Genomic DNA, 26392 nt, shown 5'->3' on the forward strand with positions numbered 1-26392 from the left:
AGATTGGGATCTGGTGAGCAATGAAAGTCTGTATTTGGAAGGCCTGCTTGGAGAAAAGGGACAGTGAAGAAGGAAGAAATAGAGAGAGGGTAATTTTTTGGAAATCATAAGTGAAGGTTGTGGATCTGAACTATATGAAAGGCAAGGGGATGTTTTTCTTAGAGATTTCATAAGGGAAATGGCATGGTCAAAGTAACTGATCAAGTTATTTAGAAAAGGAGTTTTGTTGACTTTCAGATGTATGACTGAAGAACATTCTGCAGACATATACTTAGGTCCTCAGTGCATTAAAATTGCTGAACTTGTGACAAGTTAAAAGAATTACAGTGGAGCATTGTTATTCATATTAATAAAGTTAATAACACAATCATTAATATGAATAAAAAATAGGGGCAAGATGTCACCATAGAAGAGTCAGTTCAGTGAGAAAAATCAGAGACTGAAGAAAAGGAGCCAGCAAACAGTAGGCTTTTATGCAATAAATATTAGTAGGTAAGAAAGATGCAGCAGAAACTTACAGATAATTAGAATAATTAGAGAAGAGAATGGAATAGCCACAAGAACCTCCAACAACTGGTTGGAAAATTAAGTAAAAGAGCTGAAGAAAATATCAAGTAGGGGAATTTGAGCTCGTAAGGAAAACTGGAGATTTGGAGATTTAGAAGAGAAAGTAGAAATCTTTAGGAAAAGTGGATGCCCAGGGGCGGCTAGGTGGCATAGTGGATAAAGCACTTGCCTTGGAGTCAGGACTACCTGGGTTCAAATCCAGTCTCAGACACTTAATTACCTAGCTGTGTGGCCTTGGGCGAGCCACTTAACCCCATTTGCCTTGCACAAACCTAAAAAAAAAGTGGATGCCCCAAAAAAAGAATGGTTAAGAATGAAAAGCAAAGATTCAAAAATGAATTATTAGCATGCAGCAGAATTGGAAGGAATAATCAGTTCTCTAGAATTTTTATTAATTTTTAATATTATTTATTATTAATAATCAAATGATTATTAAGTGAATCCTGCAAATATTAATTAAGGGTCTACTAAAGGATTTATTAAGGACTTATTAACTGCAAAGCATTAGTCTAGGTCCTAGGTGGGAGAGATGCAAAAACCTATTCAACATGGTACAAAAATAAGAATTAGAAGCCATCATATGAATGCATTAGAGGAGCAGAAACTAACAATTGCAATTAGAGGAAAATAGGGAAGAGTTTATGGAAGAAGTAGGATTTTGAAGAAGGAAGAGGTGAAGCTTAAGAGAAGGAATTAAAGGCACACAAAAGGCATGAGAACATGCAAGTAAAATAATGTGGTTGAAGTGTGAAAGAAGGGGGATTAAGAAATAGGGAGAGAAAAGACTGGAAAGAGAGATTGCATCCAGATCTGGCTAGGGAATTTGGTCTTTATTGTATTCGACAGTGAGTGTTATTGATTTTTTTGAGCATAGAATTATCTATGTAACAATGACCTACCTGGATGTATTGTGTAGAGATTGGATGGAGAATAGACTAGAGGTGGTACATGGTAGGAAAATATTGTGTTCAATCATGTGAATGGTGATAAGGATCTGAACAACAAAGTAATCTGATCTTGAAGGACATTAGAGATCAGTTATTACTGTCCCTTTCTTTTCTTTCTTTAAATACATTCTTATTGATACCTTTTGTTTTTTATAACATCAATTTCTCCCAATATCTTTCCCTCTTCTATCTCCCAGAGAACTATTCCACTTAATTATTATTATTATTATTATTATTTTTAGTTTTTGCAAGTCAATGGAGTTAAATGGCTTGCCCAAGGTCACACAGCTAGGTAATTATTAAGTGTCTGAGGTTGGATTTGAACTCAGGTACTCCTGACTCCAGGGCTGTTGTTCTATCCACTGCACCACCTAGCCACCCTTAATTAATATTTTTAAAGAAAAAACTGAAACTAAACCAATAGCAATATCTCAAAAAAGTTTGAAAATACATACAATATATATACTCATCTACCTCCCACCGCCAAAGGATTTGGGGAAAAGTATCTTCCTATTTTGCTTCTTTGGGGCTATTCTTGTTCCTTGTAATTTTTGTGGTTCTATCCATTTCCATTTTTTTAATCCTTGTATATATGGTTTTAGGGGGTAGGATGGAGGGTGGAGAGATCAGGTTATTTTACTCTGTATCAGTTCATATAGATCTTTCTGTATTTCTCTGTATTTGTATTATTCCTTACAGCACAGTAATTTTCTAATATATTTGTGTACTACAGTTTGTTGATAAGCATCTACTTCATTTCCAATTCTTTGTTATCACATCAAATAATCTTATAACTATTTTGTTTAGCTGGAATCTTTCTCTTTTTTTATCAGTGACCTCCTTTCTTAGATTAGATTATTTAAGATCTCTATTTGATTTTCATTTAGTATGGGGATTTTATATTTTTGAAAGTATTCTAGTTCTTTTGTTTTCTCAGTTTTGTTGTCATATACTAAGTGTATTCCTCTGAAAAATAAGACTGGGTCTTACATTAATTTTTATTCCAAATGATGCATTAGGGCTTATTTTCAAGGGATGTCTGGAGACAGTCATTCTTTTAGGAATTATTATTTGATCTATTTTTCTCTCTGCAAGGAATTTCTTCATGTTTATAATGTGGTGAGGGTTGGCTGAATCCCAGACTAGCAGACCTCTCTGGCCACCTCACAAAACAGATGGAAGCATTAAGTTGACCCACTTCCTTATAATTGCTTGTGGGTACCAGGTTTTTTTAGTTTCAAGAACAGAAATTTATGTTAAGTATTAATGTCAATAATATTGTTTGGTTTTTATATTTAATTGTGTATTAATATTATTATTTTATAACTCAATACATCTGTCATTGTGTTGGAAAGGACATTCTAAATGCATCCATCTGGCTGATGATCTTAATCGGGTAGAACTTATATCATGAGCAACTGGAGAAAAAAATCATGCTAGGGCTTATTTTTAGGGAACTACAGTTAGTTGTACAATAGATTCTGATAATTTTGCCTAGCACATGGTAGGCACTTAATAAATGCTTGGTGACATGGCTAGATTTATTTCTTCTAATTTTCTTGTGATTTCTTCTTGTTCATTTACTCTTTGGTTGCTTTGATTCTCCCCTCTTCTTTTCAATCAGATTGGCTCAAGGTTTATCAATCTTATTATTTTTTTGAAAGAACCAGCTTTTAGTTTTATTTCTCATTTCTTTTGGAGCCTTTAAGATTCCAATTTGTTTCTGTAATTTTTATTTCCTCTTTTTTGCCTATTTTGAGTTTCTTTTTTTGCTTTCTAATTTTTAAAAAGTACATATTTCATTCATTAATCCTCTCCTCTATTTTATTTATATTGGTTTGTCAGGATATAATTTTTTACCCTGACAACTGCTTTATTGGCAACATTTATGTGCCCTACTTCATTATCAATTTTTGTTCCATATGGTGTTATTATATTAGCAGTTTCATTTGTAAGATGCCGTTAATCTTGTAGCACTAATTTCTCTAGCTACTCATTTGATTCAATATTTCACCCTTTGTTTTTCTCTTAGACTTATCCAAAACAGAGACATTGAAACTTCATCCCTTTATGTATTCTGACTTCTTGTATTTCAATTACTTTTTTCTTTATTAATTTACATCTAAAGGAAATTTGAGCATATAAGTTAATATTGATATTGGTGGAGTAAAGGGTATGGACCTTTTGTCACTTCATTTGCATAATTCACGATTGCTTCCCCAAATGACAGCCTTAATTTCAACAAACACAAAATACAACTGCTACCTCATATTTCTGTAGCAGTCTTATGTCCACCAAGGTCTTTTCTCTGTGTGGTACCTTGGTATTATATCCATTTTGCCAATGAAGAAAATGAGAATTAGAGAGGTACTTCTTTTTTTTCAAGGTCACTCAAGTAGTCAGTATTGTTGTTGGAACCCCTGATGCCAAGTCCATCACTCTTCCATTATTTGTGTTGTCCCTCACTATTATGTAATCACAATTAAATATGCCATTGAGGTGGTTCTGTACTATCAAAAGAAAGCAAAATTCAATGTAATTTCCTGAGTATCTTAAATTGGAATGGGAAGGAAAGACTCCAAACACTCTGAGTTTCATCATCTGGGGAAATGAAATCGAATTAAGTTTTTTTTTAAGCTTATTTCTCACTTGCTTTACCATGCATATCTAGCTTGAGATCAGTCTACCTGTTTACATAAGTTACTGGAAGCAATATAGTTAATGCCAGACAAACTAAAACGAGAACAGAAATAAAGATGTTGGCAGTGGTAATGGTTCACAATGCTGCCTAATCCAGGGTCCTTTGATAGATTTTACCTACTGCCAGTCACTTTGATTATAGCTCCAAATAGATAATTTCATTCCAAAGAATTAGAGAGCTATCCATCCTGTGGAAATGCTTCTATAAACCTATTACAGAGTATCAGTTATGTTTTTATCTCCAATCTCCTCATGGCCTGTTTTTTAAAGGCAAGCTAGACCTTCATTATGACTAGTACTCTTTGCAAACATTTCTTCCTTCCCTGAGAGTTTCCCTCACACAAAGCAGAACAGATTCTGTGATGTGGCAAGGGGCAACAAAACTCAAGGCTCGGACTTTGGAGAAGGGCTCACTTTTTTTTTTTTGAGTAGGAAGATGTAGATTGCTAGAGCAGAAAGAGATCTTTCAATAACTGGAGTCCCATTCTTATTTCTAACTAAGTCAATTCCACAAACATTATATGCCATCTATATGTGCTAGGTTCTGGAGAAAGAAAGGAAAAACAACAGACATAAAAATCTCTAATCTCAAAGAACCAATGTTTGATTTGCTTTTTGTTAAAAAAAAAAAAGTACAAATTAAGAAAATTTACAGACGATTCTTTTAAAAATATTTGTTTAATTGTATACCCTAACAGCAACATGGGGGCAATGATCAACCTTGATGGACTCACTCATTCCATCAGTCCAATCAGGACAGTTTGGGGCTCTCTGCAATGGAGAATACCATCTGTATCCAGAGAAACAACTGTGAAGTTGGAACAAAGACCAAGGACTATTACATTAAATTTAGGGGAAAAACTGATATCTTATTGTCTAATCTTGCTATCTCTTATACTTTATGTTTCTTCCTTAAGGATATGAATTCTCTCTCATCACACTCAGTTTGGATCAATGTACAACATGGAAACAATGTAAAGACTGACAAATTGCCTTCTGTGGGGGGGTGGGGAGAGGGAAGTAAGATTAGGGGAAAAATTGTAAAACTCAAAATAAATAAAATCTTTAATAAAAATATTTGTTTAGTGTTTTTCCCTAATGACATATAAAAACAATATTTAACATTTATTTTTAAAATTTTGATTCCACAATTGTCTCCCTCCCTCTTCAACTACTTCATTAAGAAGACAAGAAATTAGGTATCATCTGATTTTAAATCCAGGTAACCTTAAGACTAATAGCTGCAGGGTAGGGGAGATTGCAGAAGGTCTCCTATGAACATTGAAGGAAGCCTAGGAGTCAGAAAGGCTCATCTTTCTCTATTCAAATCTGGCCCCACATATTTACTAGCTGTGTGAGCCCAGGCAAGTCACTTAACTCTGTTTGCCTCAGTTTCCTCATCTGTAAAATGAGATGAAGAATGAAATGGCAAACCATCCCAGTATCTCTACCAAAAAACCCCAAATGGAGTTATGAAGAGTTAGATTTGACTGAAAAATGAATCAAAGAAAAACAAAAAGATCCTAAGATGTGGAGTTAAAGAGGGAGGAAGAGAGATGGACTGGAATGTTGTATATAAAGGCCAACAAGTAGGTCATTATGGCTAGACTATAAAGTGTGTGGAAGGGAGACATCTGTAAGAAGATTAGAAAGAGCAAGGGATCAAGTTGTGAAGAGCTTTAGATATCAAAGAAAAGTATTTATATTTGTTGCTGGAGGAAGCTGTTTGTGATCCTGGGTGATGCTTGTCCTCGAGTTCCTTTATAATTGATCCATACAGTGTGCTGGAGGTCTTACTCCAGGTGTTCCATTTTGTGGGTCCCCCTTATTCTCATGAACAGACTACCTCCTTTTCAGATCACACATTTCACAGAAGACTAAAAGGTAAAGAGTATACAAGACCCAACTGAATTTGTTGTTTGGTGACTATGAAAAAGAATTTGATTTGATGAAATAAAATTTTACCTTAAAGGCTCTCCTCCAACAAAGAGTTTCTTATGCTTATGTAGAAATCATATATGTTTCCTTGAAACATGTGACAAACAGGAATAACTTTTTAACATTTTATTTGTTTTCCAATTATATACAATAGTAGTTTTTTTGTAAGTTTTTTTGTAAGGTTTTGAATTTTATAATTTTTTCTCACCCTCCCTTCCCTCCCCCATCCCCCCAAAGGCAGTCTGATAATCTTTACATTGTTTTCATGCTATACATTGATCAAAACTGAATGTGCTGAGAGATAAATAATATCCTTGAGGAGAAGATAAAATATTAGAGATAGCAAAATTATGTAGTACATAAGACACTTTTTAAAAAAAAATTGAAAGTAACAGACTTTGGTCTTCGTTTAAACTCCACAATTCTTTCTCTGGATACAGATGGTATTTTCCATCACAGGTACTCTAAAATTGTCCCCTTATTATTGCATTGATGGAATGAGAAAGTCCATTAAGGTTGATCATTGCTCCCATGTTGCTGTTAGGGTGTGCAATGTTTTTCTGGTTCTGCTCATCTCACTCAGCATCAATTCATGCAAATCCTTCCAGGCTTCTCTGAAATCCCATCCTTCCTGGTTTCTAATAGAACAATAGTGTTCCATCACATACATATAACACAATTTGTTCAGCCATTCCCCAACTGAAGGACATTCATTTAATTTCCAATTCTTTGCCACCACAGACAGAGCTGCTATGAATATTTTTGTACAAGTGATATTTTTTACCCTTTTGCATGATCTCTTCAGGGTATAGACACAGTAATGGTTTTGCAAACAGGAATAAATCTGGTTATTACCTCTATCAAGCAAGGCACCACATGTGAGATGGCATGCTTGTCGGAGATGTTTGCCATTGTGAAGGAGCACTTCTAGGCCAAAGACAAAATGAAAGATGATTTCACTTTAGATGATTATCTCTTCCAAATATTCCTTCACAAATAACTTCACAAACTCCTAGAATACCAGAGAGCCTCCTAATGAGATCATAAGCATTCAAAAAAGTTCAAACTAACTGTTCACAGAGGAAAAACTAAGTGGTTAAGAATGTCTCTTGTCCACACCATGAGGTGTGGTTGAATCCACAGAGTTGATCTATTAATATATACATCTCAAACAGATATTATGGCTTAACAATGAACAACAGGAGATTGCAGCCTGAATTGCCTTTGGAAAGTTGTGTAGTGCTTCTAATGACTTTAAACTTCTTCAAACAAAGGTTGTCTTTTAAATCTTAATATTTTTCTGATGTTGTATTGCTGTGAGTCATGGAATCCATAGATCTCCTGAGGAATATTTTCAGGAGTAAAGGTAGAGAATATAGAGAAGAATCATAAAGGAAAAGAAGGAGCAGATGGGTTATGGCCTGCTTTTTGAGAAGGAAAACCCAAATTGATAAGATCCATCAAAATATGTCATTGATTGATGGCAATATTCTGCAGTCTACTTATTCCCATCACAGATCTCTTCATAACCACTCCTTAGAGAGTTTAGAATCATTGAGAAAATATTTGTGTTAAAAATTTTTTTTTAATGTGTGCCAGGTAGCTAGCTGCTTGGCATCACTAAAAATACTCAATGTAAGTTCAACTAATTATCCCTTTTCCTGTGCTTATTACACACACACACACACACACACACACACACACACACACACACACACATACATACACACACACACACACACACACACACACACACCTAGATATTAATTAAATGTATTGTTTTACCAACTTTATGTTGAATTCTGGATAACAGCCATTTCCCCATCATTTTTTTTCTTATATATGTCGGTAGACCAATCTTATTTGAGTAATCATGAAACTCATTGAAGAGGATCTATAATGTTCTGAAACACAATATAATTGTCACAGTATCAGTAACAAAGAGAAACCTTTGGAAACTCTCAGTACCTATAGGTATTCTTCCATATGGAATTTGCTGGGGATAATCAATTGATAAAGCATTAAATCACTCATTTGTGCTAGGCACTATGGATAAAGACAAATTAGTATACTGATGGAGCTTATTTTTTTTAATTTTTAGTTTTGGATAGACAATAGAGTTAAGTGACTTGCCCAAAGTGACATAGCTGTTAAGTATCAGGTGTCTGAGACTGTATTTGAACTTAGATCTTCCTGACTCCAGGGTCAATGCTCTATTTACTGTGCCACCCAGCTTCCCTAAAGGTTTTTTTTTTTTAGGTTTTTGCAAGGCAATGGGGTTAAGTGGCTTGCCCAAGGCCACACAGCTAGGTAATTATTAAGTGTCTGAGACCGGATTTGAACTCAGGTACTCCTGACTCCAGGGCCATGCTCTATCCACTGTGCCACCTAGCTGCCCCTGCCCTAAAGATTTTTAAAAATTTTTTAATTAGAAAAATTTCTCTCTTTCCTACCTCCTCCTCACTGAAGAAGAAAAGAAAACCCTTATAACAAAGTCCCCCATTGGTCATATCTGAACTCATTCGACATCCTAAGTTCATTTCCTCTCTATCAAGAAGTGGCTATATCATCAGTTCTCTGCTGTAATGGTTGGTCATTGCATTGATCACAAGTCTTGGTCTTTCAAAGATGCTCATTTTAACAATGTTATTAATGTAGAAATTATCCTCCTGGGTCTAGAGTTTACATTATAATAAGGAAGGTAACAAAACTTATACAAAATTAATACAAGGTAACACAGACTTCCATTACAGGAGAACTATTTGGTGACTATCCATTTTCCTGCTTTCTATCTTGACAAGGTCATTGAACAAATTTATGCTTACATTGAAGAAGAAATCTTGTAGTGTGCTAACATTTGCAGGAGAAACTCGTTATTGGAGAAGAGCCTTTGAGGCTATTTTGCTTTAGCAATTTAATTACTCTATCTATCTATATAATATTATAAATATAATTATTATATTATAAATTATATTATATAATTTATTACATATAATATAAATATAAAAAATAGACAACAGGACCTTATATTCAACAGAACCTGATGAGGTCTGATGTGGACAATCACCACCCCCTTTCCATGTTTTCTATATGTAGATCATTCTCATGAGGATTTCGTAAAGATGAGCAAATACAAAAGAGAGGGTTAGCACTTATTGATGTTCTTTTTGATCGCCTCTTTGGGGTAATGCTATCATCTCTATTTTTTTTATATTCTTTGAACATTTTCCCCATCCAATCATCTATTCCCTTCCCTAAGGGATCTTGTGAAAATATAAAGGAAAAAATAAAATGATATTGTCTTTAGTATGGATTTCCTTGTCTTCTTGGACTTGCAGCCTTGCTATCTAACTTGTCTTATAAAATATAATTCCAGCTTTCTGGTAAAATATATTAGAGACGGAGGGCTTTGTGTCTCTCAGTGTATTTTCACGTTTTGCGATTCCGTCGGGTGTTCACTATATCCAATTCCTTCTGATCGTTTTCTGGAAGAAAATATCCATTGTGTGCCTCTATATGTAGGTATGTGTGTATGTATGCACACTCTCACACACACACACAAAGTGTCTGAGTACTTTACAAACATTTAATTTCTTTTTTGATTAAAGATTTTATTTAGAGTTTTACAATTTTCCCCAGTCTTACTTCCCCCCCCAGAAGGCAATTTGTCAGTCTTTACTGTTTCCATGTTGTACATTGATCCAAGTTGAGTGTGATGTGAGAGAAATCATATCCTTAAGGAAGAAACAAAAAGTATAAGAGATAAGATGAGACAATAAGATGTTTTTTTCTACAAACATTTAATTTCTTTTGCTTCTTAAAAACAAAGCCAAAAATTCCCACAGACCTTGGTCATCTCCCCATACCCACCTTTCCATTAAAATCACTGAGTACTATTAAAATGTATGTAGACTTAGTTTTGGAATTTTTGTAGCAGGTGTTAACATCTAAGATGCAATTATCTTCATGGTGGGCTTTTAAACTATGCTCTTCACTGATATTTTGTAACAAGAGGACCACATGTCCCATGAAATACTGCTTTGTGTACCCAGATTCATTCTTTGTCTAAGAATCTGAAATCCACTTCCCCGATTAGTTGCAGATTCTTTTTGGTTCTCAAGGATAAATTCTTCCTTTTGTTTGTCAATTCATTGTCACAGAGCTCATATTTAAAGACCCAAGAATGAAGCTAATTATTTTAAATATGGAGCTAGAAGAGATCTGAGATGTTATTCAGTGCAAATCCCCCATATTACAGAAAGGAAAACTTAAAACCAGAGAGTAACTTGCCCAAAAGAAGTGGACGACAGTCAGGGTTTGAGCACAGATCCTCTGAGTCCAATTCTAACACTTTTTTTCTATGTGCCTCCCCTAAAAAAGAACATAGGAACTATTTTCTGGCACAAGGGGACCATAAAATAAATGTTTCTTAGATCAAATTAATTTGCTAGATGGTTTTTCCAGCGAGTGAATTCAGCTTAAACCTCTAGCCCAACCCTAGTCAGAGAATCCTGGAACTTCTCATTCCTGATAATACAAGTCAGTGTGATGAGCCTTTCAAGATGATATTTGTGAATTTCTCACAGATTGGGTTTTTTGTTTTTTGTTTTTAATTTTTGCAAGGCAAATGGGGTTAAGTGGCTTGCCCAAGGCCACACAACTAGGTAATTAAGTGTCTGAGGGCACATTTGAACTCAGGCACTCCTGACTCCAGGGCCACTGAGCCACCTAGCTGCCCCACAGATGGGTTTTTGAATACTGACACCTAAGATGGATTTATAAAGTCTGGTGAGTTCTGAGTCAAAAACTTGAAATTGACTTGACTTCCCTATTTGCCAGTTATTTAATCTTGGGTGATTTCACTTAATGTCTATAAGCCTCTTCTTCATCAGATGTCAAATTGATCTGATCCTTAACTGGCTTGCCTCACTCGGTTGTTTTGAAGATCAAATGAGATGTTTACACAAATGATTTAAAAATTGTAATAATATATGATACTTATTATTTCAATGCTTGTGATTTCAGTGGTGAGAAAGATCCCAGACTCTTCTCATTCATATGACTGCAAATACTCTAAACCACAGAAGATTATAATCGTCATGAATTTCATTAACCAGAATTTTAAGAAAAGTCCAAAATGGAACCTGGGGATCAACTTTTTTCCTGATTCTCTTTGAACTTCACCTAACCAGTTTCCTGAACAACAGTCCTAGGACCTGTCATCAGATTTGTAATCAGCTTTTCCCCCAGCTTTCTAGTATAGTAGAACCCGATTTATTTTTTAACGCTCCTATTGTATTCAGATCTAATTTTTTTTTATGTTTTTGCAAGGCAAATGGGGTTAAGTGGCTTGCTCAAAGCCACACAGCTAGGTAATTATTAAGTGTCTGAGACTGGATTTGAACCCAGGTACTCCTGACTCCAGGGCTGGTGCTTTATCCACTACACCACCTAGCCTAACCCATGATTGTGTTTTTACTGAATAATATGAAAGGGTTTTTTTTCCCCTTCTTGGGTTTTTTTTTTGCCTCTTTTCCCTTTTTTAAAGTATTTATCTTTTTTGAGGTATTACTCTCTACATCCTGGGAGAGTTTTGAGAAACAATAGCCAAAACACTTTTATTCATTTATTTATTTATCTATTCATTTATTTATTCGTTTATTTATTTGATGTTTTTGCAAGGCAATGGGGTTTAAGTGGCTTGCCCAAGGCCACCCAGCTAGGTAATTATTAAGTGTCTGAGGCTGGATTTGAACCCAGGCACTCCTAACTTCAAGGCCAGTGCTTTATCCACTGCGCCATCTAGCTGCCCCAGGATCTAATTTCTTATATCAAAATTCTTGGTATTATTTTCTGTATTTAAAGTCCAGTCATTCAATGTTATATTTGAGATCTTCACCACTGAGCAAGGTATAATGGAGAGATCATTCACGAATCAGGAAAACCTGAGTTCAAATCTAGCCTCACACACTGTCCAGCTATGTGACCTTAGGCAAGTCACCTAACCTCTTGTTTGCTTTAGACTCATCAGCACCTCCCTCCCAGGGTTGTTGATGTGAGGATCAAATGAGATAATATTTGTAAAGTGATTAGCACAGGACTTGGCACATAAATGTTGTTTCCTAGGAGGTGCTCCACAAATCTTTCATTTGCATTATTGGCAAGGAAACAAAGGTCTTTCGTGATTCCATTACTCACCAAGTGAAAATGACTCAAGATTATAAAACAATGGCTAAATTAATGGCACAATGCTCCCTTGTTGTTTTCTAAGCTTGAAATGTTCCAAATATCATTATAATGAGTTCCAATCCTCAACAGGCTCAGAACATTACAGAGAGAAATGAAAGTATCCTGTGACTCCATTGGTGTGATGCAGCAACAGAGAGGCCCATTTGTTGGGACTTGAATTTCCTTCTAAAGGCAGTTTGGGAAGCTTCAACATTGGAGCTAAGGGGAACTCCAGTTGTGATTCCTTTCCTGGATATATCTCTGATAAAGAATGGTGTGGGTGAGGTGATGCTCCACAGGTGACAATTGGGAGAAGGAAGCAAAAGAACTCTCTGTGGATCCCATTCTTAGAGGATCACAAGCAGAGAGTGAGAAGGATGATGTCAGATGGCATGAGACCCAAGCCCTGTGAAGTGTCTTCTCATCCAGGGTCACAGAGCTAGTCAATGTGATTCAAACAAGATTCAAATTTTTATCTTCCTGATTCCTACAGTCCAGTACTCTCCCCACTGCTCTAAGCTATCTTTCCTATCCTCTGGACATTTAAAAAAAAATGATTGTTTGGAGATTTCAAGAAATCTGGTAAGATTTCAAAGATTACTACTATGGTTATTATTTTTTAGCCAGCATTACCTTTCCGGTTGGAAAAACCAAACCAAGCCTTAGTCAGAACAGATTTCATGAGTTAAAAATAGACAAATGAAAAGGATAAAAGGAGAGGTGAGATTTTTAGAGATGGAATTTTAGAGAAAGGACTGGTGAGCACTCAGAATACTATTTAGCTCTTCCATAAAAACATTTTTACTTTCTCTTTGAAGAAAATATTGATCTAGAAAAGAACAAACTTAGAACAGCTTCATAGTTCTGGTTTACATAAAAGCATATAATGGTGAGAAAGAAATATTTGCTAAATGACTAAATGTTGAATTTGATCTACAAATATATATTAGTACCAAGCATAGTAAAAGAATGCAAGGACAAAAATGAAATCATTCCTGTTCTTGAGGAAGGTACATTTTACTGGAAAGAATATACTTTATGCACATAGAAGTATAGATTAATTTCAAGAGAGTGAAATTCTCAGGGATCTGGGAAGTCTGTCTTTTAGAACTGAGGAAAACCAGGAAGCTGTGTGGTGGGTCTAGATTTGGGACAGCTAAGGGAAATAAATGCTAATCAATCCATTGCCCAGGGTCCCAGGAAATAAGTTTGGAAGGGTTGGCCAGAGTCATGTTCCAAGAACCAACAGTGCCAGATTAAGAATTTTGAATATTATCTTAGATATTTCTGAATGAGGGGGGAATGGGACCCATGGTCAAAACATCAACATGGCACCTAAAAGGAGGATGAATTGAAAAGGATGGGAAAAACTAGAGGGAGGGAGAGACCATTTAGTAACTGAGACCAGAGGGGAAGACACTATGGGGTAGACAAAAGGAAGCAGATAGAAATTGGGGGCTGGGTGAGATTAAGGAAAGAAGAGGACCCAGGACAGTGATTAGGTCTGACTGAACAGAGTTGGAAATCATCTGCATAGAGATAATCACTGACTGCAAAGGAGCTGATGTAGTCATGAAGAAAAAAGAATAGCAAGTAAGGGCCCATGACAGTCTTGGGGAAAATCTACATCTGGTAAGCAGGAAGAAAATTTGTTAAACTATACTACAAGAACAGCATCCTGGAAGTCAAGGGCAGTCAGTGACCAGGAAGGGCTGGTTAAGGGTATTTTTCTTTTAAAATAGGCAAGAAAGAGACAATTCATCCGTTTCGGTAGTATGATTTCAGACAGTAGTCTGGAATGAATCAAATTCTCTTCTTGGTAGCTTAGGGAATTAATATTCAGAGAGCTGTTGGGACAACCTTTAGATGAAAGCTTTATCAGAAAGTGCAAAGTATTACTTGTGACACTGTAAATATTTTAGTAGCAGCAGAAAAAGTGTTATAGCAATGTAAGGATTACACACCTTCCAGTGGAATACTTTCACTATTTCTAAGATAGACATTTGAGAATGACAATCAGAGGAAGAGGGAAGGGTGGAGAGCAGCAACAGCAGTTCCTGATAAGTAATTAGTAACTGCTTTTTTGATTGGATGACTTGAGTCACAGTTCATTTAGAGGCGCAAATAGATCATAGGTTCAGGTGAATCAGCAGAAGAAACTGAGTATATAACTTGTCCTGGGAAATCTTCCAAATGCCCAAGGATCAGAGTCTGGATTTGGGGTCAGTGACTAACAGATGCCTAAGCTGGAGAGCCTCCACTCAGCACTGGTTTGGTTCACTGAGCCGTTAACTTCCTCTGCAATTTGCCAGCAGACCTGCCACAGGGTGGCTTTGATTTCCGGAACCTGCCAGAATTTCAGGTGACACTACAGAGAGAGTACTTGAGAAGAAAGAACTAAGGACTCCTCCCCACAACCGCATGGATTTTCTACTAAGGATCATTCTTAGCTCTAGAAGAAATCTTAGAAATTATCTAGTCCAATTTCCTAATTTTACAGATGAGGAAACCGGTCCACAGATGTTAAGTGACTTGCCCTAGGTCACAAATATAAGAAATAGCACTTAGTATTTGAACACTTCAGGAGGCAAGAGCTCTGCAGAAAGGATTTCATTTCCAAACTCTTTTGATTTGATGTTTGCTAATTTTGATACAAGTGATCATAACTGACATAATCCTTTAAGGTAGCAATTCACAAACTTTGGTCTCAGGATGCCTTTAGATTCTTTAAAGATGACTGAATCCTGATTCAGCATTCAGTCTGTTGTGATGTTGTTTTGGTTAGTCTATAAATAAAATCTGGCCTCATACAGACATGTAGTTGGAAATGGGAGGAGTACTGACAGGCAAGTAATATCTTAGTATTATTATGAAAATTGTTTTGACCTCCTGGATTCTCTGAAAGGCAAACCCCAGGGATCCACAGATAATTATATGCTTTAAGGTTTGCAAAATGTTTTATAAATATGTATTTTCTAGAGAATATAGAACCATATTATGTTTATTGTATACGATATTGTTACATATGTAATAGATACTTATGTTATCAGCCTAATATGAACCTTACAAAAACCTTATGAAATAACTTATGGTTTTCAAATTATTTACATATTATTTTACTTGACTCTCATGCCAGGCAGGAGCTGGCACTATCCCCATATTACGTGGGATTAAGTTACTTTCTCTGAGGTTGGACTTGAACTCAGGTCTTCCAGATTCCAAAGACAGTGCTCTAGACCCTGAACTACCTAGCTGCCCCAGTGAGTACCATGGATAGTATTATTTCCACTTTCTAGATAAGAAAGCTTTCAAGGGAGGTTAAGAAAGTTACAGAGAAAAGATGAGTCAGAGGTAGGATTTTGATGTTGATGCATCTGCTTTCCTTTGAGAAACAGCAAGGAAGAAAGGAAGACTCCAGACTCCCCAGATCCTCTTCCCTTCTTCTTTGTCTATCGAACACATTTCCTTATTTCTACTTTTCCCTTGCTTTGATCTATTACCCAGAAAACTCATCATCAGATGGTATTCTGAGAATAATAATGATGATAATTCCCCAGGTGGGAGAATATACCAAGGCTTTCTGATTCCAGGAACTATAATAATGTTTCTACTGTTTTGTATCATGCCATTTGTAGAGGTGAGAGGAGATGGAAGGAGATCTGTTCCAGCTCAATTTCTATTATTTGGAGATGTTGATTCTGTGATTATCTACTTCTCAAGGGTAGGGCTTGTTTTCAACTTCTCTCCCTGGAAGTGAAGGGACACACAATGTCACAGACCTTATAGGCATGTAGATGTAGGGGTCAAGATAAGTGGAAATTTTTTGATACAATCCCGGAAGTTTTAAACTAGCATTTCTGGCACCATTCCTGCCTCAGGACAAAACATTCCAGTGTATGGATATGGTAGGATGTTCCCTTTTATAAAACTTATTCATGAAGGCACATAATGGTTTTTCTTTTAAGTAGTCACATTTTTTTTCTTTAAATACGAGCATTTCTTTCTTCCATTTGAAAATTTGATTGACTATGATTTTTTTAAAAAAATTTTTGTATTTATTTAAGGCAATGGGGTCAAGTGGCTTGCCCAAGGTCACACAATTAGGCAATTATTAAGTGTCTGAGGTTGGATTTGAACTCAGGTACTCCTGTTTCCAGGGCCAGTGTGCTATATACTGTGCCACCTAGCTGCCCAACCATGATGATGTGAACTAAACCCCATCTCAAAGGGGATTACATTTAATGGCTTACCATTTCTCCCCCAAGACTCAGTCACCTTCTTAGAAAGTTACTACAGAACAGATAGAGAAAACGACACATGTGTAAAATACCCAGGAATCAGATTAAAAAAGTTCACTCTGGCCAATGATACAGACAAAATGAGATCATTTATATAGATGCGAAGGACAAAAAAAGAATGAAGGTTAGTATTGGGAGGGCCACTGGAGAACATTATTTCAGCCTTCTCTTTTTGGAGATGCGGAATCTGAGACTCAAGAGAAATGAGATGTTAGTGTCAGAGTCAGGATTAGATCAGATCTTCAATCTCCTAATCTAGCAGTTATTTCTTAGAATCTTCTTTGAAAGAAATGTGTATCTTTTATTAGTCACTAATCAAATCATTATTACATTAGAAATAACGTTTTACCATTTTTTATTTTGAAATACTACAAAATAAAACAGATTATAAAGTGGAAAAATAATTAGGAAATGGAATGATAACAAGGGTTTGTGATCTTGTCAGGTAGGTGTGTACCCAGATCCCAAAAGAAACACAGAAAGGGTGGTGAGTGAGAGATAGAATGTCTAAATGAAGCCCACAGATCACAAAGAGAGAAAATAAATAATCATATTTTTAATATAAACAACAAGCTATTATGTGGAGAGGACATGATTCTGAGCAAGCCAGCCAAAAGCTGGCTAATATTGATTTTCACTATAAAAGAGCAACGGAAACCAAAATGTAGATGAATTTTTTTTTAAAAAAAAGTACTGCTTGTCACGGCTCCTAGAGAAGTAGGAAGGCACTTGGTATTGGGTGCAGATGAATGAGAAACAATTTAGTAACAGATCTCCTGTCTGGATCCTATTTGGATTTGCTTTCATCCACCTCTTCTTCCATAAACTCAAGTAATGAAGCATGTCGATTGGCCTGATCACCTTCTTTGAAGCACACTCTCTTGATCGTGCCATCCTTTGGGGATTTAATTGTGTGCTACAGAGAAAGAAGACCATCATAAGCTGTCAGGATCATGCTTTGGGGCCGCCCCCAATCCCAGTTAGGCAAAACACAAGGGGAGGGTCGCATTTATACTGGGCCAGAATGTTTGGATGAAAAACGAGATGTTCATTTGGATGTTTTGTCCACACAGTGTCAAACTTCCTCATACCTCATATCTCATATTTCAAAAATGGACTTTGTTCATTCAAAGAAAAGCCAATGAGAAAGCCAAGGAGGGAAAAAGTCTGCCAGGCTATCGTCTACTTACAAACTAGTGACAATTTTAGTCATTTCAGAAGCCAAGGTGACCGATGAAATTTAACAAACGTAAAATGGTCAACATACTAAGATCGGGTGTTTATGCTGTTTTGTTTTATCATGTGATCTCTTCAAGTGATGAATGGCTTGAGATATTTAAAGTTCCACTAAAAGGTGAAATAAGGCAAAAATAGTTTAGCAACTCCAGAAAAGTCTAGTTCAGAGCAGGGTAGACCCGGCCCCAAGGTTTTAATTTAGGACAAGGCACTCCTGAGTGAGGAGCTGATAAAACAAGAGAGCTGCCTAGAGGGAGCACCTGAACCCAGGACCTGCTGGCTACAAGGACAGCCTCTCATTGTAGATTTGGAGCTGGAAGGGACCTCAGAGGCCTTCAAATTCCACCTCTGAAGGAGACTGAATCGCAGGGAGGATGAGGGACATGCCCAAGACCACACAAGACACCCAGGTGCCGGAGGTGAATCTGGATCACTGGATACACAAAAAATCTTTTTATTGGACTGATGTGTTTCCCCTTCTTGGGTAGGTGACTGCTTCCTTTTACTTACCTCCATTTTCATAGCTATCATGACCATCAAGATATCTCCAGTCTTTACTTTGTCTCCAACTTTCACAAATATCTAGAATTTAAGTAGGTAAAATTAAAATGGGAAAATCCTGTATGAGCACAATACCCACACTCTCTCCCCGCTCCCCAGAGAGCCAAACAAAGGGTGTCTCCACAGAGGTAGCGCTGTGGAGGTACAGAGGGGACGCCAAGAGAATTCTACTGGGGTCTGGGGGAAGGGGCATGCTGAATACTCTAGGAGTCCCCTCTCACTTCAGTCCCTAGCACTACTTCCCATATCTGTCCCAAATCAATCTCAAAGATGTTTTGATATTTCCAAATAGGAGGCAGAGAAAACATCTAGACAATTTGCAGGATATGATGTCATCTAATTATCCCCCTCTTAATTAAGGGGTGGAGTTAGACTAGTTATATGTAATCTGGGGAATGACTAGTATGTAGGCTCTATGACATGGCCCATACTGGACCAAGGACTCCTGCAGAGCCTCAAAGGGGGTGCAGGTGTGCCGAGGGGAGCCTCACAGTGTCTGCAGTTGAATGTCACCCCCTTTGCTAATAGCCTGGGGTGTGCAGGCAGGATTCAAAGACAAGACCTCCAAGAGCTCAGAGACTAGCTTTCTAGGGGTATTCTCTAGGCTTTCCTTGAATGAGATTCATCCCTGAGGAAGCCTCTGACAAAACTGAGTTTTCTGGCAAAATGAGACAGATCTCTGTTCTACTTTCTCTTCACCTTCAAAACAACTCTTGTTTTGTGCTCAATAATGATTAGATTTGCCCTCAGAACAAAGTCATGACTCAACAAAGGGGGTTCTGTAGTGATCATATTTGAAAGTGATGTTACTATAGATCTCAACCCTGATGATACACAATATCAGCATGTAATTACATTACCTTCATTTTTAAAACTAACAATTTAAAAATTATTTTAAGAGTTAATGATTATTTAAAATTTACATGCTGGAGGAACCCATTTCCTATTTGATTTGACTATGAAAAATACTCTTTTAAAGAGTTAAGGAACTCTACACCTCCTTTCTTTTCAGAAGTAGGGGACAATAAGATACTGCAATGGATGTACTGATTCTTGTTACAAATGATTATTGCCCAAGTAGGATAGAAAAGGGGATATATTTGGAAATGAAAGTGCTATTTAAAAAAAAAAAGGATATACACAAATTAAAAAGAAAAAAAAAGCAAAGGAAAAAATTAACCTTTTTGGAAAATTCCTGGTACTTTTTATCTTTTACTACTTTTTTAAAAAGAAAGTTTAGATCCCTTATCTCTGAAAGGAAATCCCCTTATTTAGAAAATAACATCAATCCCACTATTTACTGGTTTCCCTCTTCAGAGTTCCCCATTCTCATCTGGGAGGGAAGAAGACGCCTTGATCAACAGGAAGGAAGTGTCTCACTAGGCCTCATTTGCTTCCTCCACACTTTGCTTTATTACCTTCTCAATTGTTCCAGTCATCGGTGCCAGGGTACTCCCCTGTATTCCTTCAGTACCTGCTGCAGATACATACCGAGGCACTGGAATGCCGATCTCAGCACTGCCTTCCTACAAGCAAACAAACCCAAACCAAAGTCAATACCTTCTGCCATTTCAGATCCGGTTGTTCCATCTTTGCTAATGCATGCAAAAGCTGATTTCTGATCCACAATTTTCATAGAACTACTCAAACATGAGTCATTTTTATTGAACACTATATGTTGGATCTTGGTTAACACAAGTCCTCCTCTGATGCCTCACTGCGGAACAGATGGGAGTCCCCCACCTTCTCCAAGGCCATGTCAATGGAATACAAGCTCTGCTTGGCCCTACCAAACTTTCCAACCTGGAGTATGAGTCTGACGAGGAACCATGATTTCTTTCCTAATTATTGTTCCTTTTTTTTTTTTTTTGGTAAGGTAATGGGGTTAAGTGACATACCCAAGATCACACAGCTAGGAAATTATTAAATGTCTGAGCTGGATTTGAACTTAGGTCCTCCCGACTCCAGGGCCCATGCTCTATGCACTATGCCAACTAGCTGCCCCCCTAATTACCCTTCTAATATTTTACATAGTTCTTAGTTTCGAACCAGAGGTGGGCCACTGAGAAAAATATGAGGTTACATAGTGCTGTCTGTTTGAGTATCTTTGTATGTTAACAGAAGTCATCAAAAGCTTTAGGGAGAAAATGAGTCATGTAGGATTTTAATTCTTACCTGCTTGGTTCATTGCCAGACTAGATACAGGCTATGATTTTTTTTGGTTAGAATAGGGGTTGTGAAACTACTGTGACTAAAGAGCAAATCCTACTGGCTACATGTTTTTGGATTACTATGAGCTAAGAGTATTGTTTTTGTTTTTGTTTTTATTTTTACTTTTTAAATACAATGAAACCTTATTTAGATAAATAAAAACCATTTATGGGTCATATTTATTTAAAACAAACACACAAGATGGAGGAAATCTTTTCCTATTTGATTTAACTTTTATGAAAAGTAGCCCTTTGATGAGATAAGAAAATGTACTTTAAGAAATATCAAAATAGGGGCAGTTAGAATACCAACCCTGGAGTCAGGAGCCTGCATTCAAGTCCAGTCTCAGACACTTGATCCTTATCTGCTGTATGACATTGGGCAAGTCACTTAACCTCATTCTATCTCCCTGCCCCCTAACCCCCCCCCAAAAAAAAACACACCAAAAGAAATATCAAAATGATCTTATTACAATGTGATGTCTCTTTTAGTTGATTCTAAGGCAAGCCATAGACACAGATTTGCCTCAAATTTGCTTGTTAATGGCTATCCATTCCTCTGTGTATATAAAATGATAGAAATGAAAGCTATATTGAGAGGCTAGTTCACAGATGGAAAATCAGACCCCTGTCCATGGAAAACCCCTTTTACCTCAGTTCTATTTCACCATGGCTCTCTATGCTAAAAAATACCAACATTAGTCAGCTTCTCTGCTGGCAGTTACCAAGTTCCTGTTTCCTGGCACAAGAAATATTACTCTCCAAGCTAATCTTCCAAACCCTCCTCACAGTCATCCAGAAAGCTAAGGACAGTTACAGAGAAGGAGCTGGAGTGGATGTGTATATGTGTGCAGGAATGGGAAAGGAGGCACACCTGAACTTGGGCTACGGGAAGAGATCTATCTAACAGAGAGACAGTTTGGGGAACAAACAAAAGAGAAGGAGGTCAGTATAAATAGTCAATCAAATGGATTTAGATATGGTTGACTATAAAAGTGAAGACAAAGGAAATGAATGAAACAGGAGTAGGTAGAAGAAATGCAAATATAGTAACTGGTTGCTTTTTGTGGGATGGTAGGAGGTAAGGCTATGCCAGTGTTCTCCCAAACCCAAGAAACATTACCATGGAAAACAGGTAGATGGTGGTCTCTGAGATAATCAGCTTAGATTTACTAATAACACCATTAACAGAACATTTCAGGTATGTGTAGTGTCCTTCGTTACAAAGTTCACCAAAGACTTCAAAAGTTTTGCCTTCAATCTGAAACACAACAGAAATAGAAAAAGCAACTTTAACATTGTTGTTATAATAATAAAGTTGGCATTAGAATCCTACATGGCTTGTTTCCCCTCCAAAACTTTTAACAACTATAAAAATACAAAGATGCTAAAACAGAACTATGTAAACTCGTATTTTTCCAAAGCCAAAGTCCTAGTTGAAATTTTCTGAAACTAAGGACTTTATGCAAAATATTAGAAGGACAATTAGGACAGTAGGAAGCCCTGGGGAGAAGGGTCACCTCTGCACCAAAACAATATACTGGAGGATGTTTTTTAAAAGATACAACAGGTATTACATATTAAAGTATATATTATTGTGTGTATGTCAAATGTCTATTTATTGCATATTGTATATTATATGCTATAAAATAATGCACACTGTAATATATTACATGTATTGATATATGCTATGGTTATTAGTGCATAATTGAATGCATACTTTAATACAATTATGTACATTAATGTATGTTAGGTACATTAAATGTATATGAATTATATGTATGTTAAATGACTCATCTGGAATGTTCTAGTGATTAGTAACCTTGCATACATCAGTAAATATACAAAAACCAAATCTGAAATGGCTTTAAGATATTGACTTTGAGGCAGGGTATATATTTAATTAGCATCATAATGTGATGCCCATTATAAAGGTTAATTTAAATACTGAAAAGTGATAATAATAATAAAAATAAACAAATTGCTAAAAGAAAATAAGGTAAAATTTAGGAAGATAAAAGGGTATACAACTTTTCACTGGGGGTAAAATTTTTTGTTTTGTTTTTGCAAGGTAATGGGTTTAAGGGACTTGCCAGGTAATTATTAAGCATCTGACGCTGGATTTGAACTCAGGTCCTCCTGACTCCACAGCTAGTGCTCTCTATTCACTGAGCCACCTAGCTGTCCCTACTGGGAATAAAATTGATCAATAACCCTGATGTGTCTAAGATCATATGTTTGTGCATGAAGACAAAGGGAGTCATAAAGAAAGATAAAACATCACGAAAGAACTTTAGTCCTCTAGATCCTATTTGACATGTTCAAAGCACATTCAAGTCACACAGATACGTTCTGGTAGTTTCAGCTCTGATAATGGAGAATGAAATGTAGACAGTGGCCAAAGTCTCTTTACTCTAAGAATGTCCTAGACAGACTGGGAGATAGCAGAGGCTTGGGGGCACGCTGTGGTCCATTGGAGCCCTGACACACCTCAACAAACACAACAATAGGGATGCATGCCTGTATCTATATACCATTCCTCCCTTTATACACAGAAAGTCTCCTTGATTATGTAAAAACCATCTGGCCCTTGAGAATACATTTTCCACTTCAGTTCACATGATCCTGAAGGACACCTCCTAAGGCTGTTTTATTTAAAAATGTACATTATACAAGACTAAGGTGAAAGAGTATTTATACTTTGGTTCTCAGTCAGGGGGCAGAACTGTGAATTGAGTGTATTCCTTTTGCTTTCCCATTATTATATCCTGCAGCAAGGACCTCCCCCTCCCATGGTTGTCTGCCTGGGCCCCATGGAACACCCTTGCCCAGTGAGACCGCTCCAAAGGGTCACTGGTAAGGAATGACTCGCCTTCTAACCAGGCCCCAGAGCAGGTGCTCTGATGACTGCTTGGAGGCCCCCCCCCTGACCAGAAGACATGCTCTTGCCACCTCGCTGCCTTCAGACACATTCAGTGTTTTGGTGACCCTCCAATTTCAGTGAAGAAGCTCCTCTCCAATGGTGCCAATCATGGCCTTCCATGCTTCCTCATCCTGTGTGATTTCTGTTCATCTGTTCCATAAATCCTCCTGAGAGAATCTCCCCAGCTTCCCACTTGGTTTTCTGGTTTAGATCCTGAAGGTCTCAGGGTGGCCCTTGGCCTATGGGCCTGGCATGTCTTATTCTCTCCTTTCCCAAGTGTACTTCTTAGTTTTTTTTTTAGCTTTCTTAGTTGTTTTTTTTTAATGCAGTGAGGTTAAGTGACTTGCCCATGGTCACACAGCTAGGTAGTTATTATGTGTCTGAGACCAAATTTGAACTCAGGTCCTCCTGACTCCAGGGACAGTGCTCTATCCACTGCGCCACCTAGCTGCCCCTAAGTGTATTTCTTGATATTGGTGTCCTTATGTCAAGTCATCATGGCTAACATGCTGCAGATGCCTTTCCTTATCTGTTGGGCCACCGTGATGGTTCTCTGGGACAAGAAAAAGAAAATACAGACTCTACATTCCCAAAGAATATGGCATCTGTGGGATCAATGGAATACAGACAGTCTTTCCAGTCCGGCCTCCACATAGCAGCCAAACTGACATTTCTACCATACTGGTCTGACGATGGCCCCAGTCAGCTGAGGAAACTTCAATTTCTCCCTTTATATCTTAGAACTAAATCCAAATTCCTCTGTGTGGCATTTAAAGGCCTTTGAAATCAGACTATACCCTGATTTTTCAACTACAGATTATTCCTTCTCAAGTATTCTTCTCTGCAGACAAACTGTTCCTTGTTCACAACCTGGCTTAACCAGGGGAGTTTGATTCCCACCAAGCTTTCCTTCTGAAAAACCAAACCAAACAACAGCCGATGAACTAGTTTCTCACCACTGGCACCAAGATGGGGATGGTTGTGACAGTCATTCTGATGGACATAAATTGGGAATCCTTCCTTCTCCAGGTAAGGGTGGTGCTTAGCCACAAGTTCCATCAAGACACAAACTGTCACTCCTCCAAACCATCATGACTATAGGGCAAAACCCCAGAGTGGGATGGAGAAGCCTCCTCTGCCACGGTGGGAAGCTCCTCCTTCAAAACTGTCTTGCTGCTGAGCCCAAATTCTCAAAGGGCTATTTCCTAAGGGTAAGTCCAGACTTTTCATTGTACTCCTTGAACTAAATGACCACAAGCTGGGCCACAAGCCTAGAGGAGAGACATGGATTCTTCTTGGCTGAGTCATCAATGCCTACTGATTCCTTCTTCTTGACTGACTTCCTTCACCTGTCTCTGCAGCTGATCTGACTGCAGCCTCCTTCAGGGTCCCGGGATCTGCATCTGGAGAACTGGTGTGAAATTGCCTCACAAATCCAAGACCTCAATACTAGCTAATTGCTCAAAAAGAATTCCATTTATGGAAAAACATTCACTGTTGGTCCAATTTAACTAGGTCACACCTTGTATGGCCCATCTAAGAACTTTTCATACACAAATAGCATAAACCTTAAAGTAAGGATCAGGTCCCTGAGCCATTCTTCACGTGGACCTGCTCTCTGGTGGAGTGGACCACCCACTCACAGCCTCACACTCTGTAGGCTCTTGTCCTTACTGGGACTTTCCCAAACTGTTTGAAGTCTTCACTGGACCTCCTGGAATGACAACCTGCACATTTACCACACGATCAGCCCATCTCATTCCTTCGTCAGACAGCTCTCTAATGATAGCTTTAGGACCATGTTCCAGGTGCAGTTATCGTCAGAAATATGTTGTAAACTAACATGAATTCCTCCACGGCCCTTTGGGTCACTTACCTTTGGATTCCTTGGAGATCAGTGATCTTCCACTAGGCCTAGCCACATAGGGTGGCCCTAAGATCTCAGTGTTCAGGAGACTAGGGGAGGCTAGTGAAATTGCTGCATAATTTCCAAGTGCAATTCAAATCATACTCTTTTTCTTCCATTTCTTTTTTTCCTTGTATGTATAGTTATGCTGAATTTTTCTGATTGATTTCAGATCTTTCCAATAGGAGGTTCTGTGATGCTCTGAGGATAGAAGCCACCAGTAAAATAGCAACCAACGCAGGTGTGTGCTAATAATTCGCTCAGTCATTTTTCACTTATGTCTGACTCTCTGTGACTCTCTTTAGGATTTTCTTGGCAGACATACTTGAATAGCTTGCCATTTCCTTCTCCAGATCATTTTTCAGTTGAGGAACCTGAGTCAGACAGGGTTAAGTGACTTATCCAAGGACACACAGATAGGAAGCATCTGAGACCAGATTTGAACTCACAAAGATGAGTCTTCCTAGTGTTCTATTCACTGAGGCCCCTCACCCTGCCTGCCTTGTGGTAATCATAATAATAACAACAACAATAATTTGAAGATCATATGAGACTCTTTTTGTACAGTGTTCCCGAAACCTTAATTATGTGTCTGTGAAGGTAATGTCTGCTGTAGAGTATCAACCAACCACTTAAATCAATCCATCAACAAGCATTGGTTTAATGATTGCCCCAGGTGAGCCACTGAGGTTAGAAGGATGGAAACGAGCCCTCCCTAGCCTTTCAGGATATGGCAACATGACAGGCAGCACTGTTTGGGGGTGACACCTCCATGATGATGAAGCCTTTGCCCACGTCTTCAATGCCATGGTTGCCCATTCATCTATCACCATTTCTAGAACAAAAAGACAGTCTGATAACAAGGTGCCCCCTGTGAG

The 26392-nt window shown here is 37.6% G+C and overlaps 1 protein-coding gene across 1 annotated transcript in view; it reads right to left on the reverse strand.

Annotated features, from left to right (window-relative positions):
* Positions 1-16732: 16732 nt before the first annotated feature.
* Positions 16733-26392, reverse strand: part of MCCC1 (methylcrotonyl-CoA carboxylase subunit 1) — a 56155-nt gene continuing 46495 nt past the window's right edge. The window contains exons 16-19 of the mRNA XM_074191025.1: positions 21809-21946; positions 19894-20001; positions 18425-18496; positions 16733-17594 (exon numbers count right to left, since the gene is read on the reverse strand). Of these exons, the coding sequence (XP_074047126.1) occupies positions 17466-17594; positions 18425-18496; positions 19894-20001; positions 21809-21946 (447 nt within the window). The 3' untranslated portion in view covers positions 16733-17465. The remainder of the gene's footprint in view (positions 17595-18424; positions 18497-19893; positions 20002-21808; positions 21947-26392) is intronic.

This window comes from Macrotis lagotis, chromosome 6 (assembly GCF_037893015.1).
Source record: "Macrotis lagotis isolate mMagLag1 chromosome 6, bilby.v1.9.chrom.fasta, whole genome shotgun sequence".
Lineage (NCBI taxonomy): Eukaryota > Metazoa > Chordata > Mammalia > Peramelemorphia > Peramelidae > Macrotis > Macrotis lagotis.